This window comes from Myxine glutinosa, chromosome 4, assembly GCF_964187855.1.
Source record: "Myxine glutinosa chromosome 4, kmMyxGlut1.1, whole genome shotgun sequence".
In the NCBI taxonomy this organism is placed as follows: Eukaryota; Metazoa; Chordata; class Myxini; order Myxiniformes; family Myxinidae; genus Myxine; species Myxine glutinosa.
In genome coordinates this window covers 74082116-74099016 of record NC_136264.1, presented here as the reverse complement: position 1 = coordinate 74099016, position 16901 = coordinate 74082116, and the positions used below count along the sequence as shown (strand labels likewise).

Below are 16901 nucleotides of genomic sequence, written 5' to 3'. Positions count from 1 at the left end.
GTGTGAGATTTGTCAGGATTGAAAGACATGTTCCACTTGTTTGCCCAGTCTGTGATTTTGTCCAGGTCTGCAGAGAGTGAGGAGGCTGCAGACTGTCGATCTGAGGGATGAAGAATGGAGCGACAGAGAGTAGAGTCATCAGCAAAGAGATAGAGAGGATTTTCAAGAGAGTCGGGGAGATCATTGATGAAGACCAGAAAAAGCACAGGGCCCAGAACACTGCCTTGGGGAACTCCAGCCTGAACAGGAAGAGGAGATGAGAGAAACCCATTCAGCGCCACACGTTGACTACGACTAGAGAGGAAGTCCGCCAGCCATGCGTGGAGATTTCCATGGATACCAACAGAGGAGAGTTTGGTGAGCAGGGCGGGGTGCCAGACCGTATCGAAGGCACGTGATATGTCAAGGGAGACAGCTCGAATTTCCTGTTTGGCATTGAGGACCTCCATCCATTGCTGAGAAAGCAGAAGCAGCATGTCCAGAGTAGAGTGACCAGGTCTGAAACCAAATTGATGATCAGAGATCAAGCCATTGGAGAAGAGGAAAGATTTCATATCTGAAGCAATGATGGATTCCATGACTTTACTGATAATTGAGAGAAGGCTGATTGGTCTGTAGTTGCTAGGATCTGTTTTTGCACCTTTTTTGTGCAAAGCGGTGATGTTGGCAGATTTCCAAGCAGATGGCAGATGACCTTGAGCAAAAGAGAGTGTGAAGAGAACAGAGAGAGGGAGTGAAAGAGCAGAAGAACAAGATTTTAGGACCCGTGGGCTGATGCCGTCAGGTCCAGTTGCAGAATCAGAGTCGAGGGTTGACAGAAACTTTTCCACCTTGTCAGGAGGAAAGGACACAGAGTCCAGGAGCAGCTGGGTACGACTGGGTACGGTGGGTACAGAGAGGGATGGGTTTGGGACACAAGATTTAGAGGCAAACACAGAGTTGAGGCATTCAGCTTTTTCACGCGCGGAGTCAGCCGTGTGGCAGTTTGAGGTGAGGGAGGGGATGGAGGGGGAACAAACACCAGAAACAGATTTGACCAGACACCACCAGGATTTGGAAGAGGGAGACAGATAAGAGAGTTCTGTCCTGAGAACGGATAGATATTGTTTCCTGGCTCTCCTGAGGGTGGACACACACTTGTTTCGGGCTTTGTGAAAGGAAATGAGATTTCCTTCCGTTGGATTTGCTTTCCAGGAGACGAAAGCAAGTTGTTTCTGGGCAATAGCCTCACCACAAGATTCCGTGTACCATGGACGGGAGGAAGGGTATGACAACTGAAGACGAGATGGGATAAATCTGTGCATGAGAGAGAGCAGTTTACTTTGGAAGAATTCCCAGGATGAGTTGATGTCAGAGGCGGTAGAGATGGGAGACCAGTCCAGATGATTGATGGCTGCTTGAAGACCATGCCAGTTGGCCTGAGTGAAATGCCAGACTCGTCGACGCTGAGGAGGCTCTCTGAGAATGGTCAGAGAGATGTCCACTTTAATAAGCACATGATCAGATGAGCCGATTGGAGCAGAAGAAGAGCAGCAGACATTTTCAGGGAAGTTAGTCATAACCAAGTCCAGAAGAGAAGATGCTCCATTGATTGAGATCCGGGTCGGGAAATTGACAGATTGTGTCAGTCCCAGTGAGTCACAGAAGTCCTTTGCTGAAGAGCCATGGCTGGTGAGAGAGGTACCCACACCCAGCCAACTGGCATGGTGACAATTGAAATCACCACATATGAGGAAGAGAGAGTTGGGATGGGTAGATAGAAGTTGGTCCATGTTATCAGACAGCGAGATGTAGATGGAGTCATCACTGTTTGGTGGATGGTACAACACACATATGAACAAAAGGTGGGAGCGAAGGGGAAGCCGTAGCCAAAGGTATTCCTGGGGGTGAGGTGGAGAGAGGGCAGTGCAGGGCGAGTGAGGAAGAGAGTTTTTTATAAAGATAGCAACCCCCCCTCCAGGACGAGGCTCAGGTCTATCATACCGGAGGAGGGAGTAACCTGGGAGAGATACCAAGGAATCAGAGACATCATGAAGGAGGAAAGTTTCTGTTAAGCAGATCACGTCTGGTTTGTCAGAAGCAACCTGTATGGAGAGATCAGTCAAGTTTGAGCGAAGGCCCCGGATGTTTGAGGTCCATACTGTTAAAGAAGAGGAAGGGGGAGCATCGGATACAGAACAGGGGGGGGGGGGGAGCGGTACGGTATGATGTGGAAGAGGAGGAAGAGGTAGGGAGAGCTGTTGAAGGTGCGTCAGAGATTTCAGAACAGCTTGGAGAAAGGGAAGTATGGGGCGGACAAAAGGTTTGATGGTGATTGGGTGAGGCGCAGTGAGGTGTTGTTTGAGGAGGGGGAAGAGTGAGGCAGAAGGTTGAGGGAGCTGAAGGTGATAGTTGGAAGGGGGAAGAAGCGGGGAGGACGCTTTGAGGAGGAGGGGTGAGAGGGGAGTCTAGGAGGGGAGGAGTGAGGGAGGGTCTCAGAGGGGAGGGGTGTGGGGGGAGTTTAGGAGGGAAGGGGCAAGGGGGGAGATCTGAAAGGGATGGGTGATGGGGAATATTTGGAGGGGTTTGGAGGGGAGGGGAGGACTTACTAAGGATAGGAAGATGGATATGTTCTTTTTACCTTTGCAACTTTGATGTACAATTTACTTTCGTTTTTTGTCCTCTTTATTTGTCTTTAGAAGGATTTTGGTGAAGGAAAAGCTGGTTGATTTACTGGGTGGAAATTTGTTAGTTTCATTTCACATATTCTGATTAAGCAAAGTACATTTTCTTTCTGTGCTTGGAAGACATAAAATGCTGTTGACTTAAAAGATGTTATTTAGGCAAAACAATAAAACTATCAACTTACCAAATCATCCATATCTAGGTTCGCTATCACAACCCTGCCTCTTCCTTTCTCTGTATGCATGAATATGCAAAATATAAATTCCCCTAACCTACGCCACTACCCTCTTTGCACTGTGTATCCATAATAAATAGAAGGCCTTAACAGATACATAAATTGGCAGCTGTTGCCACCACTGCATAGCAGTGAAAGCGACATCAAAGGTAGGAAAGAGGTCTCAAAACCCATTGCCAAATGTAAATTTTATCAAAAGTGGAAAAAGAGGTGAGCCTGACAATCGCACATAAATTGCTTATTAAGGTATTTGTTTATTTACTTATGGGGAAGACCAAATATTCAGGCAGAAATTTGGCACAAAAGATTACAAAACAGGATGTATCTCTCTTGTGCCTACCATCGCATCAACTTCCAATTCCAAAAATGTCGGACCTTTAACATACCTGCAAAAACAAAACAGCAAAAAAAAATCATTAATTTCTGTACTGTATCATCAAAATGACTATGACTCACAGGTAGCATATCTGCCTTTGAGTTGTCTCGACTGTGTTCAATTCCTGATGGAATAGTATCTGAATACAAACTGTCATGCCAGAACTTTGCAGGCAGTGACTAAAACTCGGTCCTAGAATATCTCATCGAGACTTTTAGCTGATTGTCACATCGATTAGCATTCGCATGTGGATGTTAAAGACCATACAATGCCATTTATAAAAAGGCAGGCTGTTGATTGCTGGTACTTGTGGCCACATTCCAAGATGCTGCTATATCTACCACTGAGAAGGAAAAGGCAAACCACCCAATGCCTCATGCCTAATACGGTTCACCCTAAGCTTTGTATCAGATTATGGGTGAAATGTTCAAAAAGGGGGTTGTTTAAAAACACATTGGCATATCAATGATTGTTGATATTAAAATCCCACTATTGCCTCGAGGCATAAAAACAAATAAACTGGAACTGCAAGCAGAGTTGTCGACTTCCAAGCAGTCGGAATCTGCCGGTGAAACACATGGAGTTCTATTTGTTTTTTCAGAAATTGGAGCTCAAATCCATCATTGGCAGGACAAAATACATAAAATATGTTACATTTTGTGGCCTATTCAGTAATAGAGGGCAAAACTACATAAAGTAAGCGACTTCTTTTGTCATATTTCAGCATTTTGTGATTGCGTAACATATTCAACGAATCGTGAGCTTCCACAGTTTTAAAAGCAGAAGCTTAAAACTCACACTTCATTACTGCCTAGGGGTGTTTAAGCTGTCTAAAAAATTAATGGTGATCTGTTTAGTAGTTCTGGAGGAGATTGTTTAAAGTTTGGGACAAATCCAAAGATGGCCACCAATTCAGGACAGAATTCAATGTAGACATAATTTGACGTTGCAACGTCGACCAATATGCCTCTGTTCACATTAAGTCTTTGCTTACTCTAACATTGACCTAAAATCTCAAGACCATTTGACCTCAATGTCTAATCTGCAAATATGTATCATGATACATGTACTTAGTTTAGTTAGAATCCTGAACTCGATAACATTTTTACCTGACAAGACCTCTGACCTTTGACCTCTTGATTCTAAAATCTAATCAGTTCATCTTTGTATCATAATATATACTTATATCAAGTTTGGTCAAAATCCCATCACTGGTTCAAAAGTTAGTGCGGTAACTGTATTTTTACCTAATGGGACCTTTGACCTTTTGACCCCATAATCTAATCAGTTCATCTTTGCATCATCATTTGCATCATGTACATACTTGTACCAAGTTTGACTTAGTTCCCTTCAGCCGTTCATAAGTTATCACAGTAACGAAAACCTATCACGGACGGACAAAAGCATGCACGCATTGACGGAGGGCCGGACAGACAACCCAAAAACATAATGCCTCCAGCAACTGTACGACACCCCTGCTGCAGACAGGGGGCGTTTATTAGCTGCAGCGCAAAATATATTTGTCCCACCTACCCCGATATGTCCCCACTCACTTCCCCCCCTCATCCCCCCTCCCAAGGCTGCTCCTGAAGGGAGAGGGAGTTTCTAGTAATTCTAACAAGAACAGTTCGCTTGGAAGCCTAATTATCTTTTACATAATACATAAAAACCACAGCACTGATCCAATCGTTTCGTTGGTCAAAATATAGAAACTGTTTGTGCCCCTCTTTGCAATAAATATTTGAGATAAATGTGAAGTGGAGTGATGATGATGAAGACTCCAGAAAATTCAGTGCAAACCACAGAGGAGGGGGTCATCCATGCACGATTGATGATTGGCCAATGTGATGAGTGGGGTGCTCAGTGGTCGTCGATCTAGCAAGCTCTGTAAGGAGCTACCGTTGTACACGTCTAGTCTGTTCAACGCTTCTGCAAAAGACATCAAAAGACGCATAACATGAATGGAATAAATAATTAATTAACAAGGCACGCACTACAATTTAATAAATTCTTTGAAAATGTAAGAAATACATCTGTTGCCAGTGACTTAAAAAGTAAGAGCATGTGATAGTGGAGATCGCAATCTTTAACTATAGTTGTTTTAATAAATAACGTTGTGCACATACTCATCCACAGTTTGCTGTACATTCCAACAAGACCTGTTATGATGGTGCTGGTTGATACCCACAATGGGCCAGGCCTTGCAGGGAGTGGCCAGGCAACCTCAAGAGGCATCTGCACCAAAACAACCATGTGTTAGTTCAGTAATCAATATATTGTTATTATTATTGCTTGTTACTTTTGACACCTGCTCATTTGATAGTAAAGAAAGAGGAAACTCAAGTGCTGATATTAACTACTTATATTTAACAAAGGCAAACAATTATGGATAACAAGTAAGTTTTTTCTGCAGAAATTAAACATTGAATGATCGTATGGCAACAAACAGGAATTATTAGTCCAGTTTGTGAACATTTCGTTGGCGTTTTCTCTACAAGATTAAGGTCCATGGAAGAGCAGGGTGACAGAGGCTGACACTAAGGCAACGGGGCAACTTTTGGACACAATAAGCAAGAGAATGGCCAAAGAGTAAAGATGAAAGAAAAGAGGGAAGTTGGACCTGAAAGTAGGAGGGTTGTGTTAGGGAGAGCTAATTAGGGTAATAAAGATTGTGGGTAAGGTTGGGGAATGACATGACATGGAAGTGTTTTGACATAAAATGGCACCAGCTGCTTGAAGCCCTGGATGGAAGAATGGGATAACATAGCCTCTGGGAGGCGGTTCCACCAATGGAAGAAGAGTGGGGCAAGAGAGTTGAGGTGTGCAATCAGACAGAATTTTGGAGCATTAGCCAGGAAGGAATTACTGGTGGAACCCATACATCTTGGAAATGTTAGGGAGGAGCGCTGAGAGAGAGTAGAGTGAGCTAAACCAGAGGTGAGGCAGTAAGGAACAGAGGCCACCAACCTACTTGTGATACGAGTGCAACGGACCTTGTGTTTCAGCTTCATTGTGGGAGTTTCCAATAATTTTGTGAGCTTTTGATTCCATAGAATCCACAAGAGACACATGTGATGCGGGGGCTGTAATACATAGGGGAAAACATTACTCCATTGAGCTACGGACAAAGGCCTTAAAGACCGAGTAGTTTGGATTTTACATCCAAAGACTAGGAATGATGGAGGATGCCCAGTTTTCAGACGACTTGGGAGGCCAGCTTTGCAATGTGAACAGCCGAGTTGAGGTTACGGCTGATTGTGAGGCCTATACGTTCAAGAGATTGAACCTCTTCCAGTGGCTGATCATGGAAATAGAGAGGTGGGTTCAATTGATGAACATTCCAGAGGGACAGGATGAGATTGAGATCTTTCTGGATTGAACGACGTGTTCCATTTATCAGACCAGCATCTTCAGATGCACCAGATTGGACTCATTTCCGGATCAACAGAGTGACGCAACTGTTGACTGCGTAACAGTGGGAGGTGGTACTGTACGACACAGTATTGCGCTGAAAAAGGAACAGGGTTTTGCAGAGCATCTGAGAGATCGTAAGAGATGAGGTTCAACCCTGGACCCAACACAATACCATGGGGCATTTTTGGTGTACAAAGTCGACGCTTGTCGAAGAGCTCAAACACAGAAGAACAGATCCGGACACAATAAAACAAAAGGAACAGCAGAAAGAGAAGGGGGGAAATGCCAACAGCAGGGCCGTGGGAGAAAATAAACAGAGACGGACAACAAGGGATGCACAGATAGGGATGAGGGCCGATAGGGGAGAATGTGATGGTACAGCAGCGATTTTGTTTTAGTTTTTTGGGCAGGGGGTTGGGGGGAGGGTGAAAACAGGCGGGAAAAAGAATCAACACTCCACTTCACATTGATCTCAAATATTTATTGCAAAGATGGGCACAAATAAAGATTCAATATTTTAACAAACTTGTTAACATTTGGGCCAATGTTATGATTTTTATGCATTTGGTAAAAGGCAATTCGACTTCCAAGTCAACTATTCTTAATGTTTAGATTATTATTATTATTATTATTATTATTATTATTATTATTATTATAGTTCCACCGATTTTTACCCTCGCCAGAGGAGAGGGTGTTGCATTTGAGTCCGTTTGTTACTTGCCGTTAAAAAATTCCAGCAAGTATGTTGATCTGTTCGTTACTTGCCGGAAAAATTTTCCGGCAAGTATGTTGATCTGTTCGTTTGTTACTTGCCGGAAAAGATTCCGGCAAGTATGTTGATCTGTTCGTTTGTTACTTGCCGGAAAAAATTTTCCGGCAAGTATGTTGATCTGTTCGTTTGTTACTTGCCGGAAAAATTTCCGGCAAGTATGTTGATCTGTTCGTTTGTTTGTCTGTTTGTCTGTTTGTCTGTCTGTTTGTCTGTTTGCAGCACTGCGTCTACACCGTTGCACGGAGAATCGCCAAACTTTGCACACATAATGGTCTTGCCCTCTAATATACTGTGCCTCAATGATGACGTCATCGGTGACGTGGTTCGGCCGCCATCTTGGAAAAACCGAATAAATTTGCACCTCTATATCTCCGAAAGTACTGAACAGAAAAAATTGAGACATGGCTCATTGTAAAGAACTCTCCATGGGGAATAAAATATGTAAATGATTACGTCATCAGTCACGTGGTTCGGTCGCCATCTTGGAAAAACGGCAAAACGTTGCGCCACTATATCTCCAAAAGTGCTGAACAGAAAAAATTGAGACATGGCTCATTGGAAAGAACTCTCCATGGGGAATAAAATAGGTTAATGATGACGTCATAGGTCAGGTGGTTCGGCCGCCATCTTGGAAAAACGGCAAAACTTTGCACCTCCATATCTCTGAAAGTACTGAATAGAAAAAATTGAGACATGGCTCATTGTAAAGAACTCTCCATGGGGAATAAAACATGTTGATGACGTCATCTGTCACGTGGTTCGGCCGCCATCTTGGAAAAACCGAAAAACTTTGCACCTCCATATCTCCGAAAGTGGTGAACAGAAAAAATAGAGACATGGATCATTGTAAAGAACTCTCCATGGGGAATAAAATATGTTAATGATGACGTCATCAGTCACGTGGTTCGGCCGCCATCTTGGAAAAACCGAAAAACTTTACACCTCCATATCTCCGAAAGTGCTGAACAGAAAAAATTGAGACATGGCTCATTGTAAATAACTCTCCATGGGGAATAAAATATGTTACTGATGACGTCATCGGTCACGTGGTTCGGCCGCCATCTTGGAAAAACCGAAAAACTTTGCACCTCCATATCTCCGAAAGTGCTGAATAGAAAAAATTGAGACATGGCTCATTGTAAAGAACTCTCCATGGGGAATAAAATGTTAATGATGATATCATCGGTCACGTGGTTCGGCCGCCATATTTGTTCTAAATAGCCGATAAAAAGTACATTCCGGCAAGTCCTCGGTCTCTGACCGATTTTTCATCTGTCTGTCTGTCTGTCTGTCTGTTTGTCTGTTTGCAGCACTGCGTCTACACCGTTGCACGTAGAATCGCCAAACTTTGCACACATATGGGTCTTGCCCTGGAATAGACTGTGCCCAATTGATGACGTCATCGGTGACGTGGTTCGGCCGCCATCTTGGAAAAACCGAAAAACTTTGCACCTCTATATCTCCGAAAGTACTGAACAGAAAAAATTGAGACATGGCTCATTGTAAAGAACTCTCCATGGGGAATAAAATATGTAAATGATGATGTCATCAGTCACGTGGTTCGGTCGCCATCTTGGAAAAACGGCAAAACGTTGCGCCACTATATCTCCAAAAGTGCTGAACAGAAAAAATTGAGACATGGCTCATTGTAAAGAACTCTCCATGGGGAATAAAATATGTTAATGATGACGTCATATGTCACGTGGTCGGCCGCCATCTTGGAAAAACCGAAAAATTTAGCACCTCCATATCTCCGAAAGTGCTGAATAGAAAAAATTGAGACATGGCTCATTGTAAAGAACTCTCCATGGGGAATAAAATATGTTAATGATGATGTCATTGGTCACGTGGATCGGCCGCCATCTTGGAAAAACCGAAAACCTCTGCACCTCCACATCTCCAAAAGTGCTGAATAGAAAAAATTGAGACATGGCTCATTGTAAAGAACTCTCCATGGGGAATAAAATATGTTAATGATGACGTCATCGGTCACGTGGTTCGGCCGCCATATTTGTCCTAAATGGCCGATGAAAAAGTACATTCCGGCAAGTCCTCGGTCTCTGACCGATTTTTCATTTGTCTGTTTGTCTGTTTGTCTGTCTGTCTGTCTGTCTGTCTGTTTGCAGCACTGCGTCTACACCGTTGCACGTAGAATCGCCAAACTTTGCACACATATTGGTCTTGCCCTGGAATAGACTGTGCCCAATTGATGACGTCATCGGTGACGTGGTTCGGCCGCCATCTTGGAAAAACCGAAAAACGTTGCACCTCTATATCTCCGAAAGTACTGAACAGAAAAAATTGAGACATGGCTCAATGTAAAGAACTCTCCATGGGGAATAAAATATGTAAATGATCACGTCATCAGTCACGTGGTTCGGTCGCCATCTTGGAAAAACGGCAAAACGTTGCGCCACGATATCTCCAAAAGTGCTGAACAGAAAAAATTGAGACATGGCTCATTGTAAAGAACTCTCCATGGGGAATAAAATATGTTAATGATGACGTCATATGTCACGTGGTCGGCCGCCATCTTGGAAAAACGGCAAAACTTTGCACCACTATATCGCCAAAAGTGCTGAACAGAAAAAATTGAGACATGGCTCATTGTAAAGAACTCCACATGGGGAATAAAATATGTTAATGATGACGTCATCAGTCACGTGGTCGGCCGCCATCTTGGAAAAACGGCAAAACTTTGCACCACGAAATCTCCAAAAGTGCTGAACAGAAAAAAATTGAGACATGGCTCATTGTAAAAAACTCTCCATGGGGAATAAAATATGTTAATGATGTCATATGTCACGTGGTCGGCCGCCATCTTGGAAAAACGGCAAAACTTTGCACCACTATATCTCCAAAAGTGCTGAACAGAAAAAATTGAGACATGGCTCATTGTAAAGAACTCTCCATGGGGAATAAAATATGTTAATGATGACGTCATCGGTCAGGTGGTTCGGCCGCCATCTTGGAAAAACCGAAAAACTTTGCACCTCCATATCTCCGAAAGTGCTGAACAGAAAAAATTGAGACATGGCTCATTGTTAATAACTCTCCATGGGGAATAAAAAATGTTAATGATGACGTCATATGTCACGTGGTTCGGCCGCCATCTTGGAAAAACCGAAAACTTTGCACCTCAACAGCTCCGAAAGTGCTGAATAGAAAAAATTGAGACATGGCTCATTGTAAAGAACTCTCCATGGGGAATAAAATATGTTAATGATGACGTCATCGGTCACGTGGTTCGGTCGCCATATTTGTCCTAAATGGCCGATAAAAAAGTACATTCCGGCAAGTCCTCGGTCTCTGACCGATTTTTTGTTACTTGCCGGAAAAGATTCCGGCAAGTAAAGAACATTTGAGGAAGTAGTTCTACCATGTAATAGGTTTCCACCACCAAAAATTTTCCGGCAAGTATGTTGATCTGTTCGTTTGTTTGTCTGTCTGTTTGTCTGTCTGTCTGTTTGTCTGTCTGTCTGTCTGTCTGTCTGTTTGCAGCACTGCGTCTACACTGTTGCACGTAGAATCACCAAACTTTGCACACATATTGGTCTTGCCCTGGAATAGACTGTGCCCAATTGATGACGTCATCGGTGACGTGGTTCGGCCGCCATCTTGGAAAAACCGAAAAACTTTGCAATGCCACATCTCCAAAAGTCCTGAATAGAAAAAATTGAGACATGGCTCATTGTAAACAACTCTCCACGGGGAATAAAATATGTTAATGATGACATCATCGGTCACGTGGTTCGGCCGCCATATTTGTCCTAAATGGCCGATAAAAAAGTAAATTCCGGCAAGTCCTCGGTCTCTGACCGATTTTTCATTTGTCTGTCTGTCTGTCTGTCTGTCTGTTTGTCTGTCTGTCTGTTTGTTTGCAGCACTGCGTCTACACCGTTGCATGTAGAATCGCCAAACTTTGCACACATATTGGTCTTGCCCTGGAATAGACTGTGCCCAATTGATGACGTCATCGGTGACGTGGTTCGGCCGCCATCTTGGAAAAACCGAAAAACTTTGCACTTCTATATCTCCAAATGTCCTGAATAGAAAAAATTGAGACATGGCTCATTGTAAAGAACTCTCCATGGGGAATAAAATATGTTAATGATGACGTCATATGTCACGTGGTCGGCCGCCATCTTGGAAAAACGGCAAAACTTTGCACCACTATATCTCCAAAAGTGCTGAACAGAAAAAATTGAGACATGGCTCATTGTAAAGAACTCTTGATGGGGAATAAAATATGTTAATGATGATGTCATCGGTCACGTGATTCGGCCGCCATCTTGGAAAATCCGAAAAACTTTGCACCTCCATATCTCCGAAAGTGCTCAATATAAAAAATTGAGACATGGCTCATTGTAAAGAACTCTCCATGGGGAATAAAATATGTTAATGATGACATCATCGGTCACGTGGTTCGGCCGCCATATTTGTCCTAAATGGCCGATAAAAAAGTAAATTCCGGCAAGTCCTCGGTCTCTGACCGATTTTTTCCGGCAAGTATGTTGATCTGTTCGTTTGTTTGTTACTTGCCGGAAAAATTTCCGGCAAGTATGTTGATCTGTTCGTTTGTTACTTGCCGGAAAAGATTCCGGCAAGTATGTTGATCTGTTCGTTTGTTTGTCTGTTTGTCTGTCTGTTTGTCTGTCTGTCTGTTTGCAGCACTGCGTCTACACCGTTGCACGTAGAATCGCCAAACTTTGCACACATATTGGTCTTGCCCTGGAATAGACTGTGCCCAATTGATGATGTCATCGGTGACGTGGTTCGGCCGCCATCTTGGAAAAACCGAAAAACTTTGTACTTCTATATCTCCGAAAGTACTGAACAGAAAAAATTGAGACATGGCTCATTGTAAAGAACTCTAGATGGGGAATAAAATATGTTAATGATGACGTCATTGGTCACGTGGTTCGGCCGCCATCTTGGAAAAACCCGAAAACTTTCTATATGTAGAATCTTTCTATACGTAGAATAGCCAAACTTTGCACACTTATTTGTCTTGCCCTCTAATATACTGTGCCCAAATGATGACGTCATCGGTCACGTGGTTCGGCCGCCATCTTGGAAAAAATTTGCACCTCCATATCTCCGGAAGTGCTGAATAGAGAAAATTGAGACATGGCTCATTGTAAAGAACTGTCCATGGGGAATAAAATATGTTAATGATGACGTCATCAGTCACGTGGTTCGGCGGCCATCTTGGAAAAACCGAAAAAATTTTGCACCTCTATATCTCTGAAAGTACTGAACAGAAAAAATTGAGACATGGCTCATTGTAAAGAACTCTCCATGGGGAATAAAATATGTTAATGATGACGTCATCAGTCACGTGGTCGGCCGCCATCTTGGAAAAATGGCAAAACTTTGCACCACGAAATCTCCAAAAGTGCTGAACAGAAAAAATTGAGACATGGCTCATTGTAAAGAACTCTCCATGGGGAATAAAATATGTTAATGATGATGTCATATGTCACGTGGTCGGCCGCCATCTTGGAAAAACGGCAAAACTTTGCACCACTATATCTCCAAAAGTGCTGAACAGAAAAAATTGAGACATGGCTCATTGTAAAGAACTCTCCATGGGGAATAAAATTTGTTAATGATGACGTCATATGTAACGTGGTTCGGCCGCCATCTTGGAAAAACCGAAAAACTTAGCACCTCTATGTGTCCAAAAGTGCTGAATAGAAAAAATTGAGACATGCCTCATTGTAAAGAACTCTCCATGGGGAATAAAATATGTTAATGATGACGTCATCGGTCACGTGGTTCGGCCGCCATATTTGTCCTAAATGGCGGATAAAAAAGTACATTCCGGCAAGTCCTCGGTCTCTGACCGATTTTTCATTTGTCTGTTTGTCTGTTTGTCTGTCTGTCTGTTTGCAGCACTGCGTCTACACCGTTGCACGTAGAATCGCCAAACTTTGCACACATATTGGTCTTGCCCTGGAATAGACTGTGCCCAATTGATGACGTCATCGGTGACGTGGTTCGGCCGCCATCTTGGAAAAACCGAAAAACTTTGCACCTCTATATCTCCGAAAGTACTGAACAGAAAAAATTGAGACATGGCTCATTGTAAAGAACTCTCCATGGGGAATAAAATATGTTAATGATGACGTCATCAGCCACGTGGTCGGCCGCCATCTTGGAAAAACAGCAAAACGTTGCACCACTATATCTCCAAAAGTGCTGAACAGAAAAAATTGAGACATGCCTCATTGTAAAGAACTCTCCATGGGGAATAAAATATGTTAATGATGATGTCATATGTCACGTGGTCGGCCGCCATCTTGGAAAAACGGAAAAACTTTGCACCACTATATTTCCAAAAGTGCTGAACAGAAAAAATGAGACATGGCTCATTGGAAAGAACTCTCCATGGGGAATAAAATATGTTCATGATGTCATCGGTCACGTGGTTCGGCCGCCATCTTTGAAAAACCGAAAAACTCCACCTCCACATCTCCAAAAGTCCTGAATAGAAAAAATTGAGGCATGGCTCATTGTAAAGAACTCTCCATGGGGAATAAAATATGTTAATGATGACGTCATCGGTCACGTGGTTCGGCCGCCATATTTGTCCTAAATGGCCGATAAAAAAGTACATTCCGGCAAGTCCTCGGTCTCTGACCGATTTTTCATTACTTGCCGGAAAAAATTTTCCGGCAAGTATGTTGATCTGTTCGTTTGTTTGTCTGTTTGTCTGTTTGTCTGTTTGCAGCACTGCGTCTACACCGTTGAACGTAGAATCGCCAAACTTGGCACACATATTGGTCTTGCCCTCTAATATACTGTGCCCAAATGATGACGTCATCGGTCACGTGGTTCGGCCGCCATCTTGGAAAAACCGAAAAAATTTGCACCTCGATATCTCAAAGTGTTGAACAGAAAAAATTGAGACATGGCTCATTGTGAAGAACTCTCCATGGGGAATAAAACATGTTAATGATGACGTCATCAGTCGCGTGGTTCGGCCGCCATCTTGGAAAAACCGAAAAAATTTGCACCTCCATATCTCCAAAAGTACTGAACCGAAAAAATTGAGACATGGCTCATTGTAAAGAACTCTCCATGGGGAATCAAATATGTTAATGATGACGTCATCAGTCACGTGGTTCGGCCGCCATCTTGGAAAAACTTTGCACCTCTATATCTCCGAAAGTGCTGAACAGAAAAAATTGAGACATGGCTCATTGTAAAGAACTCTCCATGGGGAATAAAATATGTAAATGATGATGTCATATGTCACGTGGTCGGCCGCCATCTTGGAAAAACGGCAAAAAATTTGCACCACTATATCTCCAAAAGTGCTGAACAGAAAAAATTGAGACATGGCTCATTGTAAAGAACTCTCCATGGGGAATAAAATTTGTTAATGATGACATCATATGTCACGTGGTTCGGCCGCCATCTTGGAAAAACCGAAAAACCTAACACCTCCATATCTCTGAAAGTGCTGAATAGAAAAAATTGAGACATGACTCATTGTAAAGAACTCTCCATGGGGAATACAATATGTTAATAATGACGTCATCGGTCACGTGGTTTAGCCGCCATCTTGGAAAAGCCGAAAATTTTTGCACCTCCATATCTCAAAGTGCTGAATAGAAAAAATTGAGACATGGCTCATTGTAAAGAACTCTCCATGGGGAATAAAATATGTTAATGATGACGTCATCAGTCACGTGGTCGGCCGCCATCTTGGGAAAACGGCAAAACCTTGCACCACTATATCTCCAAAAGTGCTGAACAGAAAAAATTGAGACATGGCTCATTGTAAAGAACTCTCCATGGGGAATAAAATATGTTAATGATGATGTCATATGTCACGTGGTCGGCCGCCATCTTGGAAAAACGGCAAAACTTTGCACCTCTATGTCTCCATAAGTACTGAGCAGAAAAAATTGAGACATGGCTCATTGTAAACAACTCTCCATGGGGAATAAAATATGTTAATGATGACGTCATTTATCACGTGGTTCAGCCGCCATATTTGTTCTACATGGCCGATAAAAAAGTACATTCCGGCAAGTCCTCGGTCTATGACCGATTTTTCATTTGTCTGTTTGTCTGTCTGTTTGTCTGTTTGTCTGTCTGTTTGCAGCACTGCGTCTACACCGTTGCACGTAGAATCGCCAAACTTTGCACACATATTGGTCTTGCCCTGGAATAGACTGTGCCCAATTGATGACGTCATCGGTGACGTGGTTCGGCCGCCATCTTGGAAAAACCGAAAAACTTTGCACTTCTATATCTCCGAAAGTACTGAACAGAAAAAATTGAGACATGGCTCATTGTAAAGAACTCTCCATGGGGAATAAAATATGTTAATGATGACATCATCAGTCACGTGGTCGGCCGCCATCTTGGAAAAACGGCAAAACTTTGCACCACGAAATCTCCAAAAGTGCTGAACAGAAAAAATTGAGACATGGCTCATTGTAAAGAACTCTCCATGGGGAATAAAACATGTTAATGATGACGTCATCAGTCACGTGGTCGGCCGCCATCTTGGAAAAACGGCAAAACTTTGCACCACTATATCTCCAAAAGTGCTGAACAGAAAAAATTGAGACATGGCTCATTGTAAACAACTCTCCATGGGGAATAAAATATGTTAATGATGACGTCATTTATCACGTGGTTCAGCCGCCATATTTGTTCTACATGGCCGATAAAAAAGTACATTCCGGCAAGTCCTCGGTCTATGACCGATTTTTCATTTGTTTGTCTGTCTGTCTGTCTGTTTGTCTGTTTGCAGCACTACGCCTACACCGTTGCACGTAGAATCGCCAAACTTTGTACACATATTGGTCTTGCCCAGGAATAGACTGTGCCCAATTGATGACGTCATCTGTCACGTGGTTCGGCCGCCATCTTGGAAAAACCGAAAAAATTTGCACCTCTATATCTCCGAAAGTACTGAACAGAAAAAATTGAGACATGGCTCATTGTAAAGAACTCTCCATGAGGAATAAAATATGTTAATAATGACGTAATCAGTCACATGGTTCGGCCGCCATCTTGGAAAAACGGCAAAACTTTGCACCACTATATCTCCAAAAGTGCTGAACAGAAAAAATTCAGACATGGCTCATTGTAAAGAACACTCCATGCAGAATAAAATGTGTTAATGATAACGTCATCAGTCACGTGGTTCGGCCACCATCTTGGAAAAACCGAAAAACATTGCACCTCTATATCTCCAAAAGTGCTGAATAGAAAAAATTGAGACATGGCTCATTGTAAAGAACTCTCCATGGGGAATAAAATATGTTGATGATGACGTCATCGGTCACGTGGTTGGGCCGCCATCTTGGAAAAACAAAAAACTTAGCACCTCCATATCTCCGAAAGTGCTGAATAGAAAAAATTGAGACATGGCTCATTGTAAAGAACTCTCCATGGGGAATAAAATATGTTAA

The 16901-nt window shown here is 42.8% G+C and overlaps 1 protein-coding gene across 8 annotated transcripts in view; it reads right to left on the bottom strand.

Moving 5' to 3' along the window:
• TAFAZZIN (tafazzin, phospholipid-lysophospholipid transacylase) overlaps window positions 1-16901 on the bottom strand; it is a 62261-nt gene that overhangs the window by 40762 nt on the left and 4598 nt on the right. For 6 of the 8 annotated variants that reach the window (XR_010983984.2, XR_013623082.1, XM_068112568.2 and 3 more), the window contains 3 exons: window positions 5402-5510; window positions 5076-5204; window positions 3240-3285 (listed from right to left, as the gene is read on the bottom strand). Coding sequence is in view for 6 of the 8 variants with exons in the window: in XM_068112568.2 (XP_067968669.1) it covers window positions 3240-3285; window positions 5076-5204; window positions 5402-5510 (284 nt within the window). In the remaining 2 variants the exon portion in view is untranslated. The remainder of the gene's footprint in view (window positions 1-3239; window positions 3286-5075; window positions 5205-5401; window positions 5511-16901) is intronic. The other 2 variants (XM_078775963.1, XM_078775962.1) reach the window with 1 other exon arrangement.